This window comes from Mus caroli, chromosome 7, assembly GCF_900094665.2.
Source record: "Mus caroli chromosome 7, CAROLI_EIJ_v1.1, whole genome shotgun sequence".
Classification (NCBI taxonomy): domain Eukaryota; kingdom Metazoa; phylum Chordata; class Mammalia; order Rodentia; family Muridae; genus Mus; species Mus caroli.
Window position 1 is genome coordinate 146,192,583 of NC_034576.1, and position 19,731 is coordinate 146,212,313.

Sequence of the window (19,731 nt, forward strand, 5' to 3'; positions counted from 1 at the left end):
TGTGTGTGTGTGTGTGTGTGTGTGTGCATGTGCATGCACGCCTACCGAGGGAGGTCTATTGAGTCATACCAGCTGCCATAGTGTTCCTTAGCATCCAGGATGGGTTAGGTGACTAAGGAGGGTTCACAGGACTCTGAGGAGAAGCCTAGTGTGGTATAGCATGAGCAACCACAGAACTGACATCTGGCAAGCCCAAGCTCCATGTTCCCTGCCTGCTTTGGACAGTTCCTGGCTGGTCACCTTTACTGTGGTACAGGCCCATTTCTCCCACAGGTCCTGCGTCTGCTTGTTTGCACTAGGTTACTGGACATGCTGGGAAAGGCTGCCCTGGTCACCTAGTACTGAAGACCAGAGGGCAATCGCACTTTGTAACCGGAAGGGCTCTCTCAGGAGCGTAATCTGTTCTGGAACTTTCTAAAGACCATTTCACTTCATTCTGTTTAAGACAAACAAAGCCACTGGAGGCAGAGACAGGCAATCCCACGGGTATGAGTTGTCAGCAACAGAGCGGACATTGTTCCCGCATGCTGTCCCTTGCGGGCTAAATCCTCTTTCTAGCTGGGGACATGACACAGTTCCTGGAATCCTGCCCGGAGGAGCTGAGTGGAGCTGCCAGCCAGCTTGCCCCAGGGGCCCCCAGTGTCTACACACTGGGTGGCGGTGCCTGGAGAAGCTGTGGGGCTGTCCTTCACTGTCCCATGAGGCGCAACCCTGCTGTCTTCTGCTGCCTGCTATTTCTGAGCTCACAACTCCTGTGAGCCTAGGCCAGGAAAGCCTTGGGCAGTACTGACAAGGCACCCTTGGAGCCCTGGCTGAGCAGGGGCTGGGTGGTGGTTTTAGAGGACTGGGAAGGGTTGATAAAGGGTGCCAGAAGCAAGTTGAAGCACATTTCTGCATCATTCCGAATGTGGTATACAACTGGCAGTGGCCATTCAATGTGGCCTTTTAAAAAGTGGCATGTGACCAAATCAGTACCAAGCAAAGTGGGCTCTTCTGTTATATTTTTGGAGAACAGTGAATGAGGGAGTGGGTACAGCGCTGGTTGTGGCCGAGCTGCACAGCAGCAATGATCGAACCCACATTTATCCCCAGGAGATGGCAGAGGAGTACTGCGGAGTGGGGTGGGAGGAGGTGGCAGAGGAGTACTGCGGAGTGGGGGGAGGGGCTTTCGAGGGTTCCCAGCAGCAGCCCCTCAACCTCCAGTCAGGCTTGGCACCAGGAGCTCAGCCAAAGCTATCAGTCCAAGCCCCATCCCCTCCACTCCACCTCCCTGGCTCATCTCCTGGCAGCCGCTACAGGGAAACAAGGCTGGCCCCTTTTTCCTTAATTAGTACTTCCATTTATGACATAGATGTATCTTCCTATGGGTTATTTCATTTAGCAAAAAGCTTTTCATCTACCACCCTGACCCCCTTAAAGACAATTTATTGCCGTTCATCCTTCCTCTCTCTGTGTTTGACTCTCTCTCCCTCTCTCGCTCATGTACCTCCCAGAAGCCACTGCTCCAGATCTGGCACTCCTAGAAGTCATTTCCTCTCCATGTCACTATCCCTGCCTCCCCCATCAGCAACCATCCATCACCTGCGTCTGAATGGTCTACCTAATTTTCCTGGCTCAGAAGCACTCTTGACCATTACATTTGTCATTGAGATGGAACTGCAGCTCTGGGCACAGTGTGGTCATCTCCCTCTTGTGCTTTTGGTCATGGGCAGGTGACTGTCCAGCTGGCCTTACATGTATGAAATGTTCTGTGCTTTTGAGTACCAGGGGAACAAAGACACTTGAACCCATGTTCCTGTCCAGTAGCTGAGAAGGAGGGACCATAGTGACCATCCATGCTAAGAGAGTGCAGGAAGGCTGGCATGCAACATATCACCCTGACCAGCTGTTTGGTGTTCTTGGCACCATGGGAGGAGAGAATGTGATATGTCTTCCACAGCTCATGGTGTCTATGTTTTTAGAAAGCAGATATAGTTGGTGAAGGTTTTTAGGCATGGTGGCACCTTCATTCCACATCACGAAGATTCGTTCTGGATTCTTTAATATGCACTGCCTAGAGGATGCTGGCTCCATATGGTTCACCTGCCATCTTGTTCCCAACAGCATCATCTCACTAGTCACTAAATTTTAGACTAATGATTAAGTAAGTGTCTTAGCCAAGTCACTAACAGACCTCCAGCAGAGGGCTAGGTCTCCAGTGCCTTGCTCCCTAGTCAAAGCCCCACATCTAGCTTAGATCTCAGCTTGCAGCTAGCTCACACCTTGTAGCTCTCAGCTCACCATTCCCAGTCTCTGATTCCTGCCAGAGGCTCCTGTCTGCAGAATTCTTTTCCCTGGAATCTCAGCTCCCCCCTGTGCATGTCATTATCTTATCTTCCCTCCCCAGCTCAGGGACAGCTGGCTCCTTATACTATCCATCCAGCAGGTATCCCAGTTTCTGCTTGTAACCCTGGGCTCACCATCACCACATCCCTAACATAACGACTTCTGTCAACTGTGAGCTCGCTCCTCTTGGACCCTCTGTGGAAGCCCAGAGGCCTCTGACTGAGTCTGGGTGCAGCCTAGAACATAGTTCTTCCCTTCCCCCACGCCTGGCCCAGCTCTGAGCATCTTCCTCAGCTAGGTTTACTTTTAAAAAGTAGTGCCCTCTCTTCTAAACAGTCAAAAGAGCTTTATTGATTTGTAGGTTTTTATAGATCCCAGACTCTGTTTGTTTTAAGCATTCGGGTCAACAATTTCTAGTGAACTTAGCAAGCTGTTTGCCCACTGACTTCATCCAGGTTTGACACACTCCAACACCCCGGAAAGATCCCTCATGCCCACTGCCAGCCTGACAAATGTGCTTCTACCCTCTGTCTCTGTTTTTCTTGTTCTGGACATTTCCAAGTAGATCAAGCCACAAGTCAGTAGCTTCAGTGACTGGCATCTCACTCAGCATCATGGTGGTCACTGCCTTATTTGGCTCTTATAGGACTTCTAGCTACCCCAAAGAGAGCTCAGACACTGCTCTATCCAACAGGAGCTCCGCCTGACTTTCTCAGGCCTTTGGCCGTCTTGGAGTTGTGATTTCTCTCACAGCAGAATGTATGGCCATAGGGGAGGACTGAGACATGGCCAGGGCATGGTGGTTTTGGTGGCCGAGTGAGTTCTGTTCAGAGCATGTGATTTCACTGAATTTGTGCATATGGCCTTGGCTGCTCTGGCTGGAGGAAGGCTGGAAAGAGGGAGACTCCTGGGGAGAAGGAGAAACAGCAGGGTAGGGAGCCAGGTACAGAACTGGCAGGGAGAGGAGGGACTGCATAAGTCCCTGGTGACAGGGCCAAGGACAAGAATGATAAGATCAGAGCCACAGGCTCTTACAGAGTCTTGGGTGGAGGGGAGGAGTTTACAGAGCCCTTAACAGTGACCTGTCAATCAATTTGAAATAGAGTGCCCATGTCATGGATGTTTCTGAGACTAAGACCATTTTCTTTCTTTTTCTTTCTCATTTTGTATTTGTGTGGTATACATGTGTGTATATGCATGTTTGCATGTATGTGTGAGTTGGTGTGCTTATGTGTGTGGCAGCTGGAATACATGTGTGTATATGCATGTTTGCATATGTGCGTGAGTTGGTATGCTTGTGTGGCTTGTGGGTGTGGTGGCCGGAGGTGAATGTAGAGACTCATCCTTGATTGTGGCTTTCCCACCTTGTCAGTTGAGGCAGGGTCTCTCAATCAAACCCAGAGCTCATCTGTCCTATGGCTAGGCTTGCTAGTAGCAGCTTGCTCTGGGGATCCTTTTTCTGAGGATGGATTACGGGGTTCTGGGGATCTGAACTCTTGGCCTCATGCTAGCACAGCAAGTCTTTAGCTGCCGAATCATTTCCTCAGCCTCCATTTTCTTTCTTTAAAACAAAAACAAAAACAAAACCTCATCGTAATTCATATAACCGCACTGTTCACTCATGGACAGTGAGTGCTTCAGTGAACCTTAGGGTATTCACAGGTGGGGGGCACAGCCCCCCAGTCATCGAGTTCTCTAGTCCCTGGAGGGATTCATGCACTGACTAGCCAACTGTCCTCTCATGGATCTTTCTGGCTCTCCCTGTTCTGCACTCAAATGGTAAGTGCGCTCACAGGGATATGGTCTGAGGGATGGAGACGCCGCTCCTTAGAGTCCTGTCTCTCCTATGGGAGACATATCTGTCACCTCATATCTATGCACACACCAACACTCGCAAATCCACTGGGGTCCTGGTTGTTTCTTGTTTTTGAATTTTTTCACATCGTATCTTTCTATGTAGATCAGATTGACCCTTGAGCTTCTGGCAATTCCCCTGCCTCAGCCTCGTCAGTGCTAGGATTGAAGGGGTAAAGCAGCCATACTGACTGACTTCTTAAACATCATAAGACAGTCTCCCTGATCAAGTCAGAAGTGCAGAACTCCTATGTCAAAAGGTTCTTCTGAGCCTAGGGCTGACTTCATTTGGCTCATCTCTCTCAGAATGAACTATCCTTGTATGGTTTGAAAATAAGACTTTATTTGTAGGTGCGTATGTGAGCCATGGCTCATGTGTGGAAGTCAGAGAACAACTCATGGGAGTTAGTTCTCTCTTCTACTATGTAGGTTACAGGGATTGAACTTGGGTCATCAGGCTTGGAAACTCAGCCCTACTCACTGCTCCAGAATGGACTCTCTTTTCTACTTGCTCAGTGCTCACCCAAAGGAGGTTTGTTCAGGACTAAAGGCCTGGCTAGAGATTACCAGACTGTGAGTTTGATTGGGCCCATTTTCTGCTCTGATAGAAAAGCCACCCAACAGGACTGACATGTTGCTTTATCTCCATTGCCAACCTGACTGGCTTTGGAATCACCTGGGAGACCCACCTCCCAGTGTCTGTGAGGGCATTCTAGAGGCTCAACTGGGGTGGGAAGACCCACCCTGGATTCAGGCAGACCTATTCCATAGGCTGGAATCCTGGACTGAATAAAAAGGAGAGAGTGGGCTCTCTTTTACTTCCCTCTGTCTCTGCTTCCTGACTGTGGATGTAAGTCCTGCCGCCATGCCTTCTCCGCCATGGTGGCCTGTGCCTTCATACCGCGAGCCAGATAAACTCTCCCTTCCTTGAGTTGCTTTTGTCTCATCAATGAGGAAAGTCACAAATACAGCTGTATAGTAAATGATATCGATAATGGTCCTCGTTCAGAGGCTTGGAGTTCAAAGAACCAGTGGTCATAACTACTACCTATCCATCTAGCCAGGCTTCGGGAGGCTGAGTAGACCTGAGGGCCTCAAAAGTATATTTTATTTCTCATTTAGGGAAAATGTCAAGAATAATAAATATCATACAAGCTCCAGGGTGTCTATTACACAGATCTATGACCACAATCTTCAACTTTTTAGTGATAAGATTAAGCCTCACTGGTATAGTCAGCCTTTGTTGTCCTCATTTCCAGTCTCTTCCCCTCAGGGATAAAGCAAACACTGTCATGAATTCAGAATCAAATTCTCTCTCTCTCTCTCTCTCTCTCTCTCTCTCTCTCTCTCTCTCTCTCTCTCTCTCTCTCTCTCTCTCTCTCTCTCTCTCTCTCTCTCTCCCTCCCTCCCTCTCTCTCTCTCTCCCTCCCCCTCTCTTTCTCTCTCTCTCAACAGCTTTGATATATATCCCAGACTAGCCATAAACTCATGATCCTTCCTTCTGTCTCAGTCCCCAAAGTGCTGAGATCACAGGACGATGTCACCATGTTCTCTTACATGTCCTCTTACAATCCATTGCCCACATACCTATCTACCCACCAACTCAGTCATCCAGCTTTTATATTCCTGCCCATCCATTCTTCTACCCACTCACTCATTCCCTCCTTCAAGCAAACCTTCAAGCATCTGTCTGTCCATCTATGCTTTTGCAATATAGGAACCGGTGCTTAGGATTTTGTGTTTACTCTGAGTGACGACGACCCAGTGTGCTTTATAGTGCATAGCTGGATTGCTGTTGGAGAGATTGAAAGCGAAGAGTCTGGTTTTCTTTGTGGTTTCATTGAGTCATCATGAGAACCCAAGGAAACTCCCATCCCTGTCTTCTCTGCAATGCTACCATGATATCCTGCTTCCCTGTGCTTCAGCCGAGAAATTCCACTTTGAAGCTTTCATCAAGAATTTTGTGCATCATAAGTTGCTTGAAAGAGAGCAAAGGCCTGGGGCCTTTCCATGCAGGAAACCAAGGAAAGGCAACCTTCATCCTGCCGGTATTAATCCTCTCATGGCTTAATTGACAGCTGGAGAGGGACTTGGCATTTATATCTAACACTTTCAAACAACTAAAACTGGCCAAGCCACATCTCTTCTCTGTGTTAGGATCCTGGGCCGTCCCTTCCTCTGTTGAATACCGAGATGGAGTTTTATATGCAAGGTCAGGTGATCTAGCTCGAAGGGATCTCTGAGCCCAGACATAATCAGATAGCAATAGTTTGCTTTTCTGCTTAAGCTTCATGGTTAATTCCCACTTAATTCTCTTTGAGAAGATAACTTCTGGGGTTAGAAGCCTTGGTTTGGAATTACCAAAATTCTATATAGAAACTCAGTAAAATCCCACATTGAGGTGTAATGCTGGGGTGCAGAGGTCAGGCTAGCAAAGAGCATGTAGCACCTTTCTGCTGGTGATCCATGATAAGACACCAGGAAGGTGTCCCCTCATTCATGTTAAACACAAGGGCAGGACTGTCTTCTAACATCTTTGCTCTGAGTATGTTTGTTATGCAAAAGTGCGGTCAAGAAACTGCTGAAGTGACCACTCCATTAGGGGGAAGGTTTTTAGTATGAACAAGAGAGGGAAACTATCCAGAGGTCTCTGGATGAGTTCAGAGCAAAGAACAGAGAGCAGACAGGACATGTCCAGGGCCAGGGAAGCAGGAGAGACTAGTGGAGATAGCACGAGACAGAGACAAACAAGAATTCAAGAAAATATTAGGTGATAGAGTAGTATTGATATCAAGGAAGCAAGAGGACAGCAGGTGAGAGGACAGTAGGAACAGCTGGGTTATAAGGAGCAGCTAGGGGAGAGAAGCCTGTGAGCTGGAGGGGATTTAGAGGGAGGATCGGAGAGGAGAAGGGCTGGAGTGGAGGCTCTGAAATGTACTTGTGAATGGGCACTGGCAGCCAGTATGGGCTTTGATATGCTACCACAGGAGCATATCAATTGAGAGCCCTGTCCCTTCTGCCAGAGGTAAGGGAGATAGCTGCTTTTAGGGACAGAAAACACATTTCACAGATTTCCGAGGAATGCTGTCTTTTATCTAACAGCCAGAAATCCGTCTATAGTCTAGCTGGAGCTCATTCCTGGATATGTGGACTGCTTGCGACCTAAGAGTGTTATCAGAAATTTCACGTTGCCAGATTTGACTGGGGAAGTTGGGGGAAGGGGGTCCCGCGGGGTTCTTAGTCATGTTAATCAAAGAATTTAAGAACAGACTCAGAAAGAAAAAAAGACTGGAGGTAGATCTTATTAGTATCTATAAGAAAAAACCCCAGGGCAGGCAAGCTGTAAATCTGGGTACTTGCCAGGAGGGAGAAATGGAGAAGAGGAAGGCAGTTTGTGCTGTTTGTAAGCAGACATGTGTAGGAAAAGCAGCTATGTGGTAGCAAGGAAGCTATTGTTCTTCTCCCAACAGTAGAACCAGTCAGCCAATCAAAGCTCATTTTCCCTGATAAAGAGATGGGAGGAATAATTGTCCTTAGAATGTGATAATGTGATTTTTTTTTCCCTCCCAGAATCCCTGTTCTCTGTGCTGATCTTAGGTTCTCTTAGGTTCTTTGATTAACATGACTAAGAACCCTTCAGGGGGACACCCCCTCCCCCAACTTCCCCAGTTAAATCTGGCAACCTGAAATTTCTGATAACACTCTTAAGAGGTCTCAGGCAGTCCACATATCCAGGAATGAGCTCAGAAAAACCAAAGTAAAAAGGCCAAGGATCCTGGAGACAGCTCATTGAGGCTCTGGCCATAGTCCAAAAGAAAGAGACAGAAGGGAAGAAAAAAAAAAAGAAAAATTATATTTTTCTGAGTCAGGGCTCAGGTGAGCTCAGGTCCTAAGAGAACCTAGGAACAGCACAGATAACAAGGGTTCTGGGAGGAAAAAAAGTCACATTATCTCATTCTAAGGACAATTATTCCTCCCATTACTTTATCAGGGCAAATGAGCTTTGATTGGCTGGCTGGTTCTACGGTTGGGAGAAGAACAATAGCATCTCTCTACCTGGGGGTAGATTCCATATTTATGGCCAGAAGGAAACAGCTCCCTTTTAATGAGTTCCCAGTGCCTCTCTAAGAATTGGATTTTCAGGATCCGCTCATCTTGTCTCTGGCTGGGCTTCCCAACTCAGTTGTTCCCACTTCCTCTCTGGTGGATAAACTCCTTTTCTGCCTCCCTGCCCTGCCCCCACCCTCCCCTTTCCACAGCCTTCTGCCTGTCTCCTCCTGATTAGCTTTGGCTACTTCCCCTCTACTCTGTGTGACTGGGAGGGACTTGTAGCTCATGAGCGAGACTTCAGGGTTCCCCACATTGCTGCTCCTGGCAGTTGGGTGGCTCTGGAAATGTGAAAGTTGAGGTGTTCCACTTTGGGTGCAGGGGTGTTGATTGTTACTCTTAGAACAGCGGGGGTGGGGGGTGGGGAGCAGGATGCATCCTTAGTGCTGCTGACAGTCTAACTAAGGGCCATCTCTCCCCTTCACTTGATGGGTTTTTCACTGAAGACAGTGGTCAGCGTCTGAGCGACTACTTTGTGATATCTCTGCCTGAGAGCGGCTAAAGAGGAAAATTAACTCATCTTCAAGGAGCACACGAGCCCTGGCAGGTCTGAGCAGTGCCTCCCAGTTCAGTTTCACCTTGGCCATAGCGGAGGCTTCACCACAGCATCAGATGGCTGTTGTTAAGCTTCTACAGCCTGGAAATGTTCTAATTGGAAAAGGGAATCGACAGCCACGATTTCCTTCATTAAATTCTCAGAAGCATGAGCCTGGCCCTTGGACTTCAGCATCATGGAGTTAGCCTGCCTTTCTAGGTCAAGGTCACTAGTTCCCTATAAAGCCCTTGTTTAAAGCTTCAGGTGTTGCCCTAGCCGTGTCTACAGGTCTCAGTATGATTGATGGGCTTTTGCTGAAGACAAAACCCATTTCATTTGGACAGTGGCTTTTGTGACCCAGTCATAGCATGGGTTGACTTTAGGTTGCTGTTTTTCAAAGGTGCAGACTGTGCAGAGTGCAGACAGACAGACATCCAGGGAAAAAAAATTCTCCCCAGTGTACCTTGCCTCAGCTTCCACCAAGCCTGTGCTCACCACAGGTCACCCAAATGCATTGTGCCAGCTGGGGAGACAGTTCAGTTGGTAAAATGCTTGTCTTGCAAGCTCAAGGATCTGAGTTCAATCCCCATCACCACATTGAAGAGCCAGGCATAGTGGTACACTCTTGTAATACCAGCGCTTGATAGGGAATGCCAGGTAGATCCCTGGGGCTCACTGGACAGTCAGCATTGCCCAGTCAGTGAATTCTAGGCTAGTGAGAGGGAAACAAGGTGAATGACACCTGAGAAATGACACCTGAGATTGTCCTCTGGCCTCTGTGCACACATATGCATCTGCACACAAGAACACCTGCATACACATGAACACAGACAGAGCATCATGAAGAAATTCGTGATGATGCAGATGGGTAGTGCGGAGAGGTTTTTGGTGTGAGATGCAGTTCCTTGTCAGGAGTATGTTAGGAGCACAGTGGGAGTGCACGGTCCACAGGCGTGCTGTGGTGTGATCTGTGGCAGGGACTGGGCTTTCAGCTCTGGAGATGGCCCCAGATACCTTAGGACCCCTCCCTGAGTGCTTAGCCTTAGTTCTCCTGGCTCCTCAGGTGTAAGTGGATGATTTAAGTCTCTCTCAGGGTTAACAGAGGTTGAGGAGGCAGTCATCTTAGAGTGTATGTGTAATGGCAGTCTGGGGTTGTTGATCTTTCTGTCCAGGCTGCCCACTGTAACGAGACATATTTATGCAGTGTAGTATTTACTATTCTTCCTCGCTTTGTCTAGACGTTCCCTCACCTCGCTGCAGTCTCATGGAGCAGTCCTTATACTCATCGCAGGCTCCAGACAGACATGGCCACACTCTAGTTGGCTTCATCCACAGTGCTGCTGAAACTCAGAGCACTTGAGGATAGGAAATGAGGGGCAGCTGCCCTTCTGCAGTGGTGGACATGTGATCCCAGCACTGCTGTGTGCCCCGTTGAGGTTCACATGGACTGACAGTGCAGACTTGCCCCTCAGCCTTTACTGTGGGCACATGGCCCTCTGTGGGTTATAGATATTTGCTCCTGAACATCCAGCTATACATGTAACATACATATAGCAATAGGGCAGGTGTGACCTTCTCTGTTCTTGTGGTGTAGCCCTGACCCCAGGACCTCACAATGTGACTGTTTGGAGCTAGGGCTTTCAAGAGGGGATTTGGGTAAATTAAGGTCAAGAGGGTGATTCTGATTCATGTAATTTGAGACCTAATAAGAAGTGAGGATCAGACACAGGATAGCCTGTGAGGACAGGGAGAAGACACCAGCTGTAAGCCAAGGAAACAGGTCTCAGGAGGAGCCGGCACTGAGACTCCATCTGGGACTTCTGATGCTGTGGGAACAAATGGATGCACAGTGAGAGAGCGAAACACACAGGCTGGGGCTTTTCTGGTTGGATTTGATGAAGATCAAGACCCTCTGAACTTTGCAAATACCCTTGCAAATTAGCTTGGGAAACTTTGGCCAATGAACACAGTGTGGAAGATTTGTTCTAGCAGCCTCTCAAGCTCCTGCCCTGCACTGAGTTGAAGACCCAGCATGGCTGTTTTCTCTACCTGTCCACAGTGTATGCTAATGCTGTCTGTGCCTGAATATTTTCAGTTCTTGGCTCACATCTTGCAGAACACTTTCAAATGCATGATCACCAAATGCTGTCGGGGATGTCTGTGACTGGGGTGGTGGTGCTCTGACTGTTCTTTGCATGAAAACACCATTTGTCTTGGATTTGACTTTGACAGTGAAGTTCACTGGTGGAAGTATCAGTGTCCTACACTATTTAGCATTATGAACAGCCCCAGCTCATGCTTGCAGCTCTGTAGGTTTGGGTGGTTATATTACTTACCTTTCTATTGCTCTGGCCTGACCAAAGCAACTTACAGAAGAAAGAGTCTATTTTAGCTTATGGTTCCAGAGGGATCCGAATCTGTGATGGCAGAACGGAGGCTCTTGCACGCGCCCGACTCGCCAGCAAGAATGCTGCAACAGGATCCTTCTGCACACGTTTATTGGGAGAGCTTGATTGCAGAGGTGAAGTGACCCCAAGCCCAGAACTGGTGCTGCTTATATAGGCCTAGGAGAGGCGTGTCTCACACCCGGATTGGTTATGCATGGGTTATGCTTACCACCTCATTTGCATGTCTATATCTGATTGGTTAACTTCTCTCTCATCTGATTGGTTAACTTGTCTCTCATCTGATTGGTTAATTTTGGTTAATTCTCAAAACCTCATCTTGGCAAAAAAACCTTTACTGCCTATGTATGCGTGGTGGCCAGTGCCACCCTGCAACGGCACATGTGGCTTCCCACAGGAGGCATAGCAGCTGATGTTGAAAGCTCAGAGCTCCCATCTTGAATTCCAAGAAGCAGAGGGAATTAACTAGAAATGTAGTGAGTCTTTTAACTCCCAGAGCCCGCCCCCAGTGACATACTTCCTCCAGCAAGGCCACACCTCTAAATCCTTCCCAAACAGTTCTAGCAACTGGGAACTGAGCATTCAAACACACAAGCCACATCATTCTCAGTGATGACCATCACCAGGGTCATCACCAATTACTATTACCCAACCCTCCACCACTATCACCATTATTCCTAATGGATAATTCACCGTTATCTAATTGATATGCCCAGATGTGTGATTCCAAATTCAATAAAGTTGGCAATCGAGATTGAAGGTCAGGGGCAGGTGTTTTACAGATCTGTTGTGAATGACCCCAGTCAGGCTGCCTTATACCACTGAGTTCACATGTCCAAGATCAAAGTGCTATCTGGGATTCCCCAGGATGCCCTGAGGAGCCTCTGTCCCACTCTACAGTTCTAGGCCTTTGTTGGAGAACCTCAGCATTTTTTCCCCTATAGGACCAATCCCACGATAATCCTCCTGAAGCCTCCATCCTATGCACCTCTTGTGAAATCCCCATTTACCATCTCTGCAATGCCACAGTATTGGGTCAGAGTCACACTTCTCCAATGCAGCCTCATCTTAATTGACCACACCTACAAAAACCCCATCTCTAAATATATGTCTGTCTTCTTGAGGGTATATATTGCTTATGGTCACCTGTATCTTTCTGGCTGTCATGTGTGTGGAGTGAGGCCCACTTTACTGAAGAATCAACATGGTAGCCAGTGGCCACTTAGTAGGTCTGCCCAGCAGGTGGATGGCAGACCCAGGCCTTCCTGACCTGTATATTCTAGCTCTTCCCAGAAGGGACTCCATGTGGCACCCCTGGTGCTTTCCAAAGCTGCTGTTTTGTTTCTCAGGGTTGGTTCTTACGCTAGGGAGGCACAGACTGGGAGTCCCTGCTCTGCCCACCAAGTGGCAGTGAGTGCTAGTCTTTGTGTAGCCTACAATGGCAAACAAGTCCTCTGGGAGGCAGCATACAGCCCTGGGCCTGTCTAGGCACTTGCCAGTTGGCAGGTTCTTGTCAGCTGAGGGGAGAGAGAGGCTGATAAAATGCTCTGCAGTGTGACTTGTGAGGGAACCTGAGTTGGGATGTCCCATCTGTGGACTGTAACCCAAATCCCGCAATGATTCCTGAACTGGGAGTGGCGGGGTTATGTGCAGCCCCAGGAGACTATATCTCTTATTGTACTTTTATTATGTCAAGATCATAGAGAGTTCTCACCTAGCCCCGGGTGGATGGAGGGGAGGCCCATGTGCCTCCTCCCTAGAAGGAACAACTGGTTCCACCAGGTCTTATAACCCAGGAAGGTCAGAGGGTCACCCTGAACTCAGCCAGTGACACCCGAGAGGGGCCAACAGGAATGTTCATTCATGCATAGGTGTCAGCTTCCCTGGCTGGGGTTGTAGCCGCTGAACTAGTGTTCAGGGTGAACGGCAGCTGAGCCATTCTGCAGCCATGAGAACCTACTGGTGCTCAGGAACAGGATCCAGCTCTACCCTTAGGCAGGCACACACAGGATCCCCTGTGAAGCACTAATTCCAGCCTCTTTCAGTAATCCCTCGGCTCTTCTGAGCTGTCTCCACAGCAGGGAAGCACATCCCTGCACTCCTGCTATGGCTGAGCACTAGAAACTAATTTTAATCCAAGACAAATGAAAAGTCTTAGTTAGACATGAGCCTGGTAGGGCTTTGCCTTCCCTTGGCTTCCAAGGGAGTGCCATAGAAATCTCCTGGAACACAACTGAGTGTCGCTTTTCCAGTTCTTAGAGGCAGGGATGCATCTTTAGCAGTGTGGGCGATGGAGGCCCTGCTGATGCTGTTTAACCTTTTAAGAAATTACCTCTTGCAGTAATTGGCTTGATGTTCCCCAACCCTGCTCAAATAGTTTCTCCTGATTGCCACCCCTCACGCTTCAAGTACAGGTTGGGTTTTGGTTTTTCCATTTCTACATAGGTGTACATGGTGTGAATATACATATGCATATTTGGCTACATGATGTCTACAGTGGGTGTCTAGAATCATCCTTCACTACTCTTACACCTGTTCGCTGAGGCAGGGTTTAAGGCTCTATCAGTCGAACCCAGAGCTTGCCCTTACATCTGGTGCCATCAGCCAGCTCTGCTGGATGCACTGTCCCTGCCTTCCAAGGCTGGAATTACAGATGCCACACCCACCTGGCATTTCTATGAGTTCTAGGGATTTGAACTCCAATTCTCACACTTGCACACAAGCACTTTTAACCATAGAGCTTTGTCACTAGCTGTTTAGTGCATACGGTTCAGAGACAGTGCTGGTGATATGAAGGCTCTAGTCTCTCAGGTTTCCCATGGTGAACTCCTGAGGCAAGGTGTCAGAGTTGCCAGAGAGCAAGCCGTGGACACCTCAAGTGGCACTGTCCCACAGTCAGCTGCTGCACCAGGGGTTCCATGTAGTGGATTGAGAATCATTCACAAGACTCATTTTCTATCTTCATCAGGAGAGAGTGTGATTTTTACACAGGGGTACACTGGATCTATTAGGTGTTACAACCAAATAGGAAATCATGCACTATATCCAACCATGTGTCCCAGGGCAGCTGTAAATGCCTCAAACAAGAGAGATTTCTTTTTCTAACTCAATCACATAGTTCTCAAACATGAACTTTGTAGATGGCAATGTTGTACTCCAAATAAAATGCACTTGAGAGGACTTTTTAAAAACATGTCGTCATTGCATGTGAGGAACCTGAGTGTCCATAAGTCTGAAGGTTCAGAGGGGGTTCTGTAACCCCTAGGATGTCTTAGGGACAGCTGTATTTAACTATGACTCCCAGTGTATGCCCCCGCCACAGTGCACTTGTGCACTCTGGTGTGCACATATAAGCATATGAGAATCTTGGTTTCGGTCCCTAGGCTGGCTGGTCAGGTATTCTCAGGGTTTAGCTTGTCTCTCCCTCCCTAAGGCTGAGGGTTCTGGGGCTCAAGCTCACGTCCCATGGTCCCATGGTTAGAGGGCAGGCACTTCATTGATTCCCAGCCTGGACTGAGTTCTTTTGCTTTCCCCAGCCTTTTTGTTTGAGAGACAAAGGTAAACTTTACTTTGTAGTTAGTAAGCCATATCTCTTGGCTTCTGTGTTCTCAACACGTAGCAGTGGGGCAGAGGGGACAGGAACAGAAGGAACAGGAATCCTTTGATCCTGTGCCCAGGTTAGTAGCTCTGATGACCTTTGGCATCCTGACTCCTGTCTCTGTTCTTCCTGCAGAAGTGCATTCGATTTAACCCAGACGCCACCGTGTGGGTGGCCAAGCAGCGGATACTGTGCACGCTGAATCAAGGCCTGAAGGATGTACTCAACTATGGGCTCTTTCAGCCCGCCAGCAATGGGCGTGACGGCAAGTTCCTGGATGAGGAACGGCTCCTGCGGGAATACCCACAGCCCATGGGCCCGGGTGTGCCTTCCTTGGAGGTAACTAGCCATGTGTGAGTGTGTGAGGGAGGGATGGTTTTGTGCAGCCTGGGTGCCACCGAGGGCAGCGTTTTAACCAGGCTCCTGCTGGTTTGCAATTAGAAAATTACCCACCCTGCAGGTAAAGTCTGGCTCCTCTGGACCTTCCCTATTAGGCATGTTGTGACAGGTACCCAGTGGTCCTTCTTGGTGGCTTTGGGAATTTGGATCAGTGTCGTGATTAGTTAAAGACAAGGTGAGAGCTGAGTTTATGGTGGCATCTGGATGTGGTCTGGGGCAGGATGCAGGGCTAAAGCATTGTAGTCTAGCTGCAGGCACAGACATCTTCCAATTCCATCCAGAAGCTACAAGCTGAGCTTATAAGATATACACTCCCCAGGCAATCCCGTCAATCCAGTTCTTCAGGACTGACTTGTTTTGACACTTAAAAATCAAGAAAGTTCCCATCTGAGTCATACCTGTGGCATACCTGTGGACTTGTCATCTTGTGTGGGGCAGAGGGAGAACAGAACAAAGTTGTCTCTTTCAGATAGTACGGGGTTGGTGATGGTGCTAGAGATGGTGCTCTCAGTGGTTGAGAGCAACTGTTGCTCTTCCAAAGGACCCAAGTTCATATTCCAGCATCTAAATACACACACAAACACACACACATACACACACACACACACGCACACACACTCGCACATGCACACACACATATGCACATGCATGTATTTATACACACATATACATAGACACACACATGCACACACATGTATACACATATACACACATATTCATAGACATAGACACAAACATGCATATATGCACATACATGTACATATACACATATACATAGACACACATATATGCATACACATGTACACACATATATACACATACACACATACATATATACATACACACATATACACACAGATTGCTTTGTGGTTTAGAGCATTTGTTGCTGTTGCAAAGGAACTGGGCTCAATTCCCAGCACTTGGTAGCTTACTACCATCTTTAACTCTAGTTCCAGGAGATCTAATGCCCTCTTCTGGCCTCTATATTTAACAGTCACATATATGGTATACTGATATATAGGCAGGCAAAACACAAGTAGACACAAAATAATATTGAGACAGCATTTATGTATGCTTCAAATATGTGAAGTACCCACAGAAGCTACATCTATGTATGCTATGACATCATCAGATCCTCTGCAACTGGAATTACGGATGGTTGTGAGCCAGTGCATGGGGTACTAGGAACAGAACCAGGGTCCTCTGGAAGAACAGCTCTTGCTCCTAAGCAAAAGCCCTCGCTCCAACTTCCTAAGTTAAAAAAAAAAGTCAAAAAAGGGAAAATAATACAAGGTCAGATTTCAGTTGGGGGACTAGCGTATGCCTCCACCTGGAATGTTCCCTTGTTCCTATGTTCCCGCCCTTTATTCCTGGGAGTGTGACAGTCTCAGGAGAAGATCAGGAAGGAGACACAAAGTGACCTGGATTCAGAAAGGTCATTCTACTCTGGGGCCTTTGGGTGTTGTTGTCCTTATGAGACAAATAAGGAAACTGAGGCTGAGGTGGGAAAGTGACCAGTTCAGAGTCAATCAACAAATAGAAGACCTCAGGTTTCCCCTCAAAATCTCCATCATGCACCTGCCCTTAATGTTATTCGAGAACCTTTTGTAGTGCCTCGAACAGTCAGCTACACAAAGGCCTGGGTGTGTGGGAGGAGAGGGGTGTGTGGTAAAGCTGACCACTGGGTCACCACTTGCCCGGGAGTGTTGCCATTAACGCCAAGTCCATTCCCCCACTCTGCAATGAAATTTCCAATCCCAAGTAAGCAGTACTGTCCTGAGGGGCCAGCGGGGACTTGAGTCCTGGGCAGGGGGATAAAGGGATGGCTCATGCAGCTCTGACAGAGGAGAGTGACAGGGAAGAAAAATGTCACTTCCACAGCGCCCTCCAGACAAGCTCAGGGCAGGTAGATTCCCACAGACCATGAGCCAGCAGGATGAAATCATGAACTCTGGTGTGTCAGGCCATCTTATTCTCTGTACTGAGGACTGGCTTCTATAGCTGAGAGCCTTCCCTGTGTCCAGATGGTTGACAGATGGTGGGACTCTTAAGGGGATGGGCTGTGCAGTATGGACACCAGTGTCTAGGTTAAACCTGAGGTTATTTGGCCTTTGCCCTGATCGCTTTTCCTTTGAGCATCCGTGTCTGGCATTTAGTCATCGGCCACCTTTTTCTTGTTTCCATGGCAGTTTCGCTACAAGAAGCGAGTGTACAAGCAGTCCAACCTGGATGAGAAGCAGCTGGCCAGGCTCCACACAAAGGTATGGGGTGTGTGTGGGGATAACGCTTTCTCCACTCATCAGGTCACCTCTAATCTTGTTGTGTTGTCTCTGGAGGGCTCACTCTCCTGAGAGTGGCCCCTGTGTACCCTGTGGGAAGAGGCCAGACTGGGGCATACAGGATGCCTCACCATGCACTTTGCTGGAGACCCAGCAAGATAGCAGGCAGCAAGGTGTCCAGGGAAGCTGGTGGAGGTTGAACAGGGGATTGCTGTTCCCCTGGTGACCAAGGGAGGTTAAAAGGCAGCAGGAGTGGCATTGTGGGATTTGGCTATGTGGTGAGGTTGAGGGATGCCTGCTAAGCACCGTCTCTGGTTGCTGTTGCTGCCGAATCAGAACAGACCTTATAAAGGCAGGAAGTTTTGGTATAATGGGAGAAGAGTTCTGTGCTAGCTGGAGGGCTCTGTGCACACTGAAGGCATGAAGAGTCCCTGTGTCACACTCCAGAAATGCCAGTGAGGCCCTGGGAGCCAGGAGCATGCCTGTAGCAGGAGACAGAGATCCTGAGGAATGTGGGTGGAGCCTTGAGGACATGGGGTGGACACTGCCTCTCCTTAGGCACCCCGAGGTGCCTGGTGCTGGCCGGTGAGCTTTCCTGCTACAGGGAGTGCAGCCGGGGCTTTCACAACATGCAAGTTCCTTGTGTCTCAGATGGAGTGGGGTTGTCACTGTGAGTTTCATTCTTGTCTTTGGTTAATTTTTTTTAAATTAAGTTAGTTCTTTGACAGCCTCATACTGTATGGTCCATACTGTATAAAAGCATTTTGATTGATCTATAATTCTCTTACCTCCCTCTCATCCCTATCAGTCCTCATACTTCCCATCACTCTTGTTCCACCAAAGCCAAAGACTCCTCAGTTTTCTTAATGTATCCGCAAGTAGTTCAGCTGTGAGGGGTAGGTCAGAGCCCCTCATCCATCCACGCCTGAGTGCTGATGGACCCACTCTTGTGCAGACCCAGTGCAGGGAGGGGTCCACAGCTGCTGAGTTCAAGGCTGCAATGTCTGTAGTTTGCCAGGAGATGGCACTGTGCAGCTCTTCTCCCTTTCTTCCAGCTCTTGTGGTCTTTCCTCCCTTTCTTCCTTAATGTTCTCGGAGCCTTAGAGGGGATAGTCTCAATGTCTCAATTCAGGCTGGGTAGTCACAGGTTACTTATTGTCAGTGCCTGTGCAACCATGAGGCTCTGCAAATACTAGGAAGAGAGGTTTCTCTGATTTGGGCCAAGAGTAACGTTGTTTAGGGAGTAAGCAGATATTTAGTAGGCAGCTTGGCACCATGTCAATTTAGTGTTTCCTCACAAGGGCCTGTGACTTTCCCTACCATGCGTTTTTTGGACCCAGTTTATAGCACTGGGTTTGGATTCGTGCTGTGGAGCGGGCCTCAAAGGCAGTCAGGGAGTGGTTGGCTATCCCCATAACTATTCCACTGCTATTATGCTATTGCCTAGCAGGTTGCTATCATGGATTGTAGGATTTACAGCTGGGCAAGACCATTGGTGCCTTATCTCCCGCAAGATAGGGCTATTTCACAACTTCTTAGAATTACGAAAGCTAGCCGCCCATGGGGAAGTGTCCAGCTCAGGTCCATTTTGAGTTCTCTATATCATGAAATAAGCTGTGCCCTGTCCTCAGCTCTAGGTCTCATTATCTAGTTCTCATGAGCAACCCAGACAGACAGGAACAGCCTGTGCTGTTTTAGGGGCCTCTGTGGCCTTTCTGACCAACATAGTTTTATGTTTTGTGCATAAGTTATCCAGAGGTGACTGGCAGCTGCCCTTGGTCCCCTGCCTTTTGGTATACCACCACTTTCCTTGACACTGTGACACCTCAGCCATGTCCTGGCCAAGTATGGTCCAGGCTCTCCTTATTTTTATTATTATTATTGTTATTTAATGTGTAGGCATAAATACTTGTGGCTTTAAAGAAAGATGTCAATGATGTTTGGGTGGGAGTCTAACCAATGGCAGGTATGTGGATGTCCCAGGAACATTATCAGGCTAAAAATCACAGGTGTTCCTGTCCTATGTTGAGAATCTACGGATCAGGATGAGGGTGGGGCCCAAGAGAGATGCTGGGCTCTTTCTGATCCTGTGCTGAGCTGCCTGCTAAAGACGGATGCTATAACTTCTTCTAAGCAGGAAGGCTTGGGAGGCTCAGGTCCTGCGGCTAACCCATGTGACCTTTATCCTGGACTAGGTGTCTCTGAGGGCAGGTGTTACTGTTTCGATCT

General features: G+C 48.3%; 1 protein-coding gene across 1 annotated transcript in view; it reads left to right on the forward strand.

The window, feature by feature from the left end:
- The window catches only part of Shank2 (SH3 and multiple ankyrin repeat domains 2), a 449,788-nt gene that overhangs the window by 60,135 nt on the left and 369,922 nt on the right, over nt 1-19,731 (forward strand). Inside the window, exons 4-5 of the mRNA XM_029479123.1 lie at nt 14,960-15,163; nt 17,413-17,484. Of these exons, the coding sequence (XP_029334983.1) occupies nt 14,960-15,163; nt 17,413-17,484 (276 nt within the window). The remainder of the gene's footprint in view (nt 1-14,959; nt 15,164-17,412; nt 17,485-19,731) is intronic.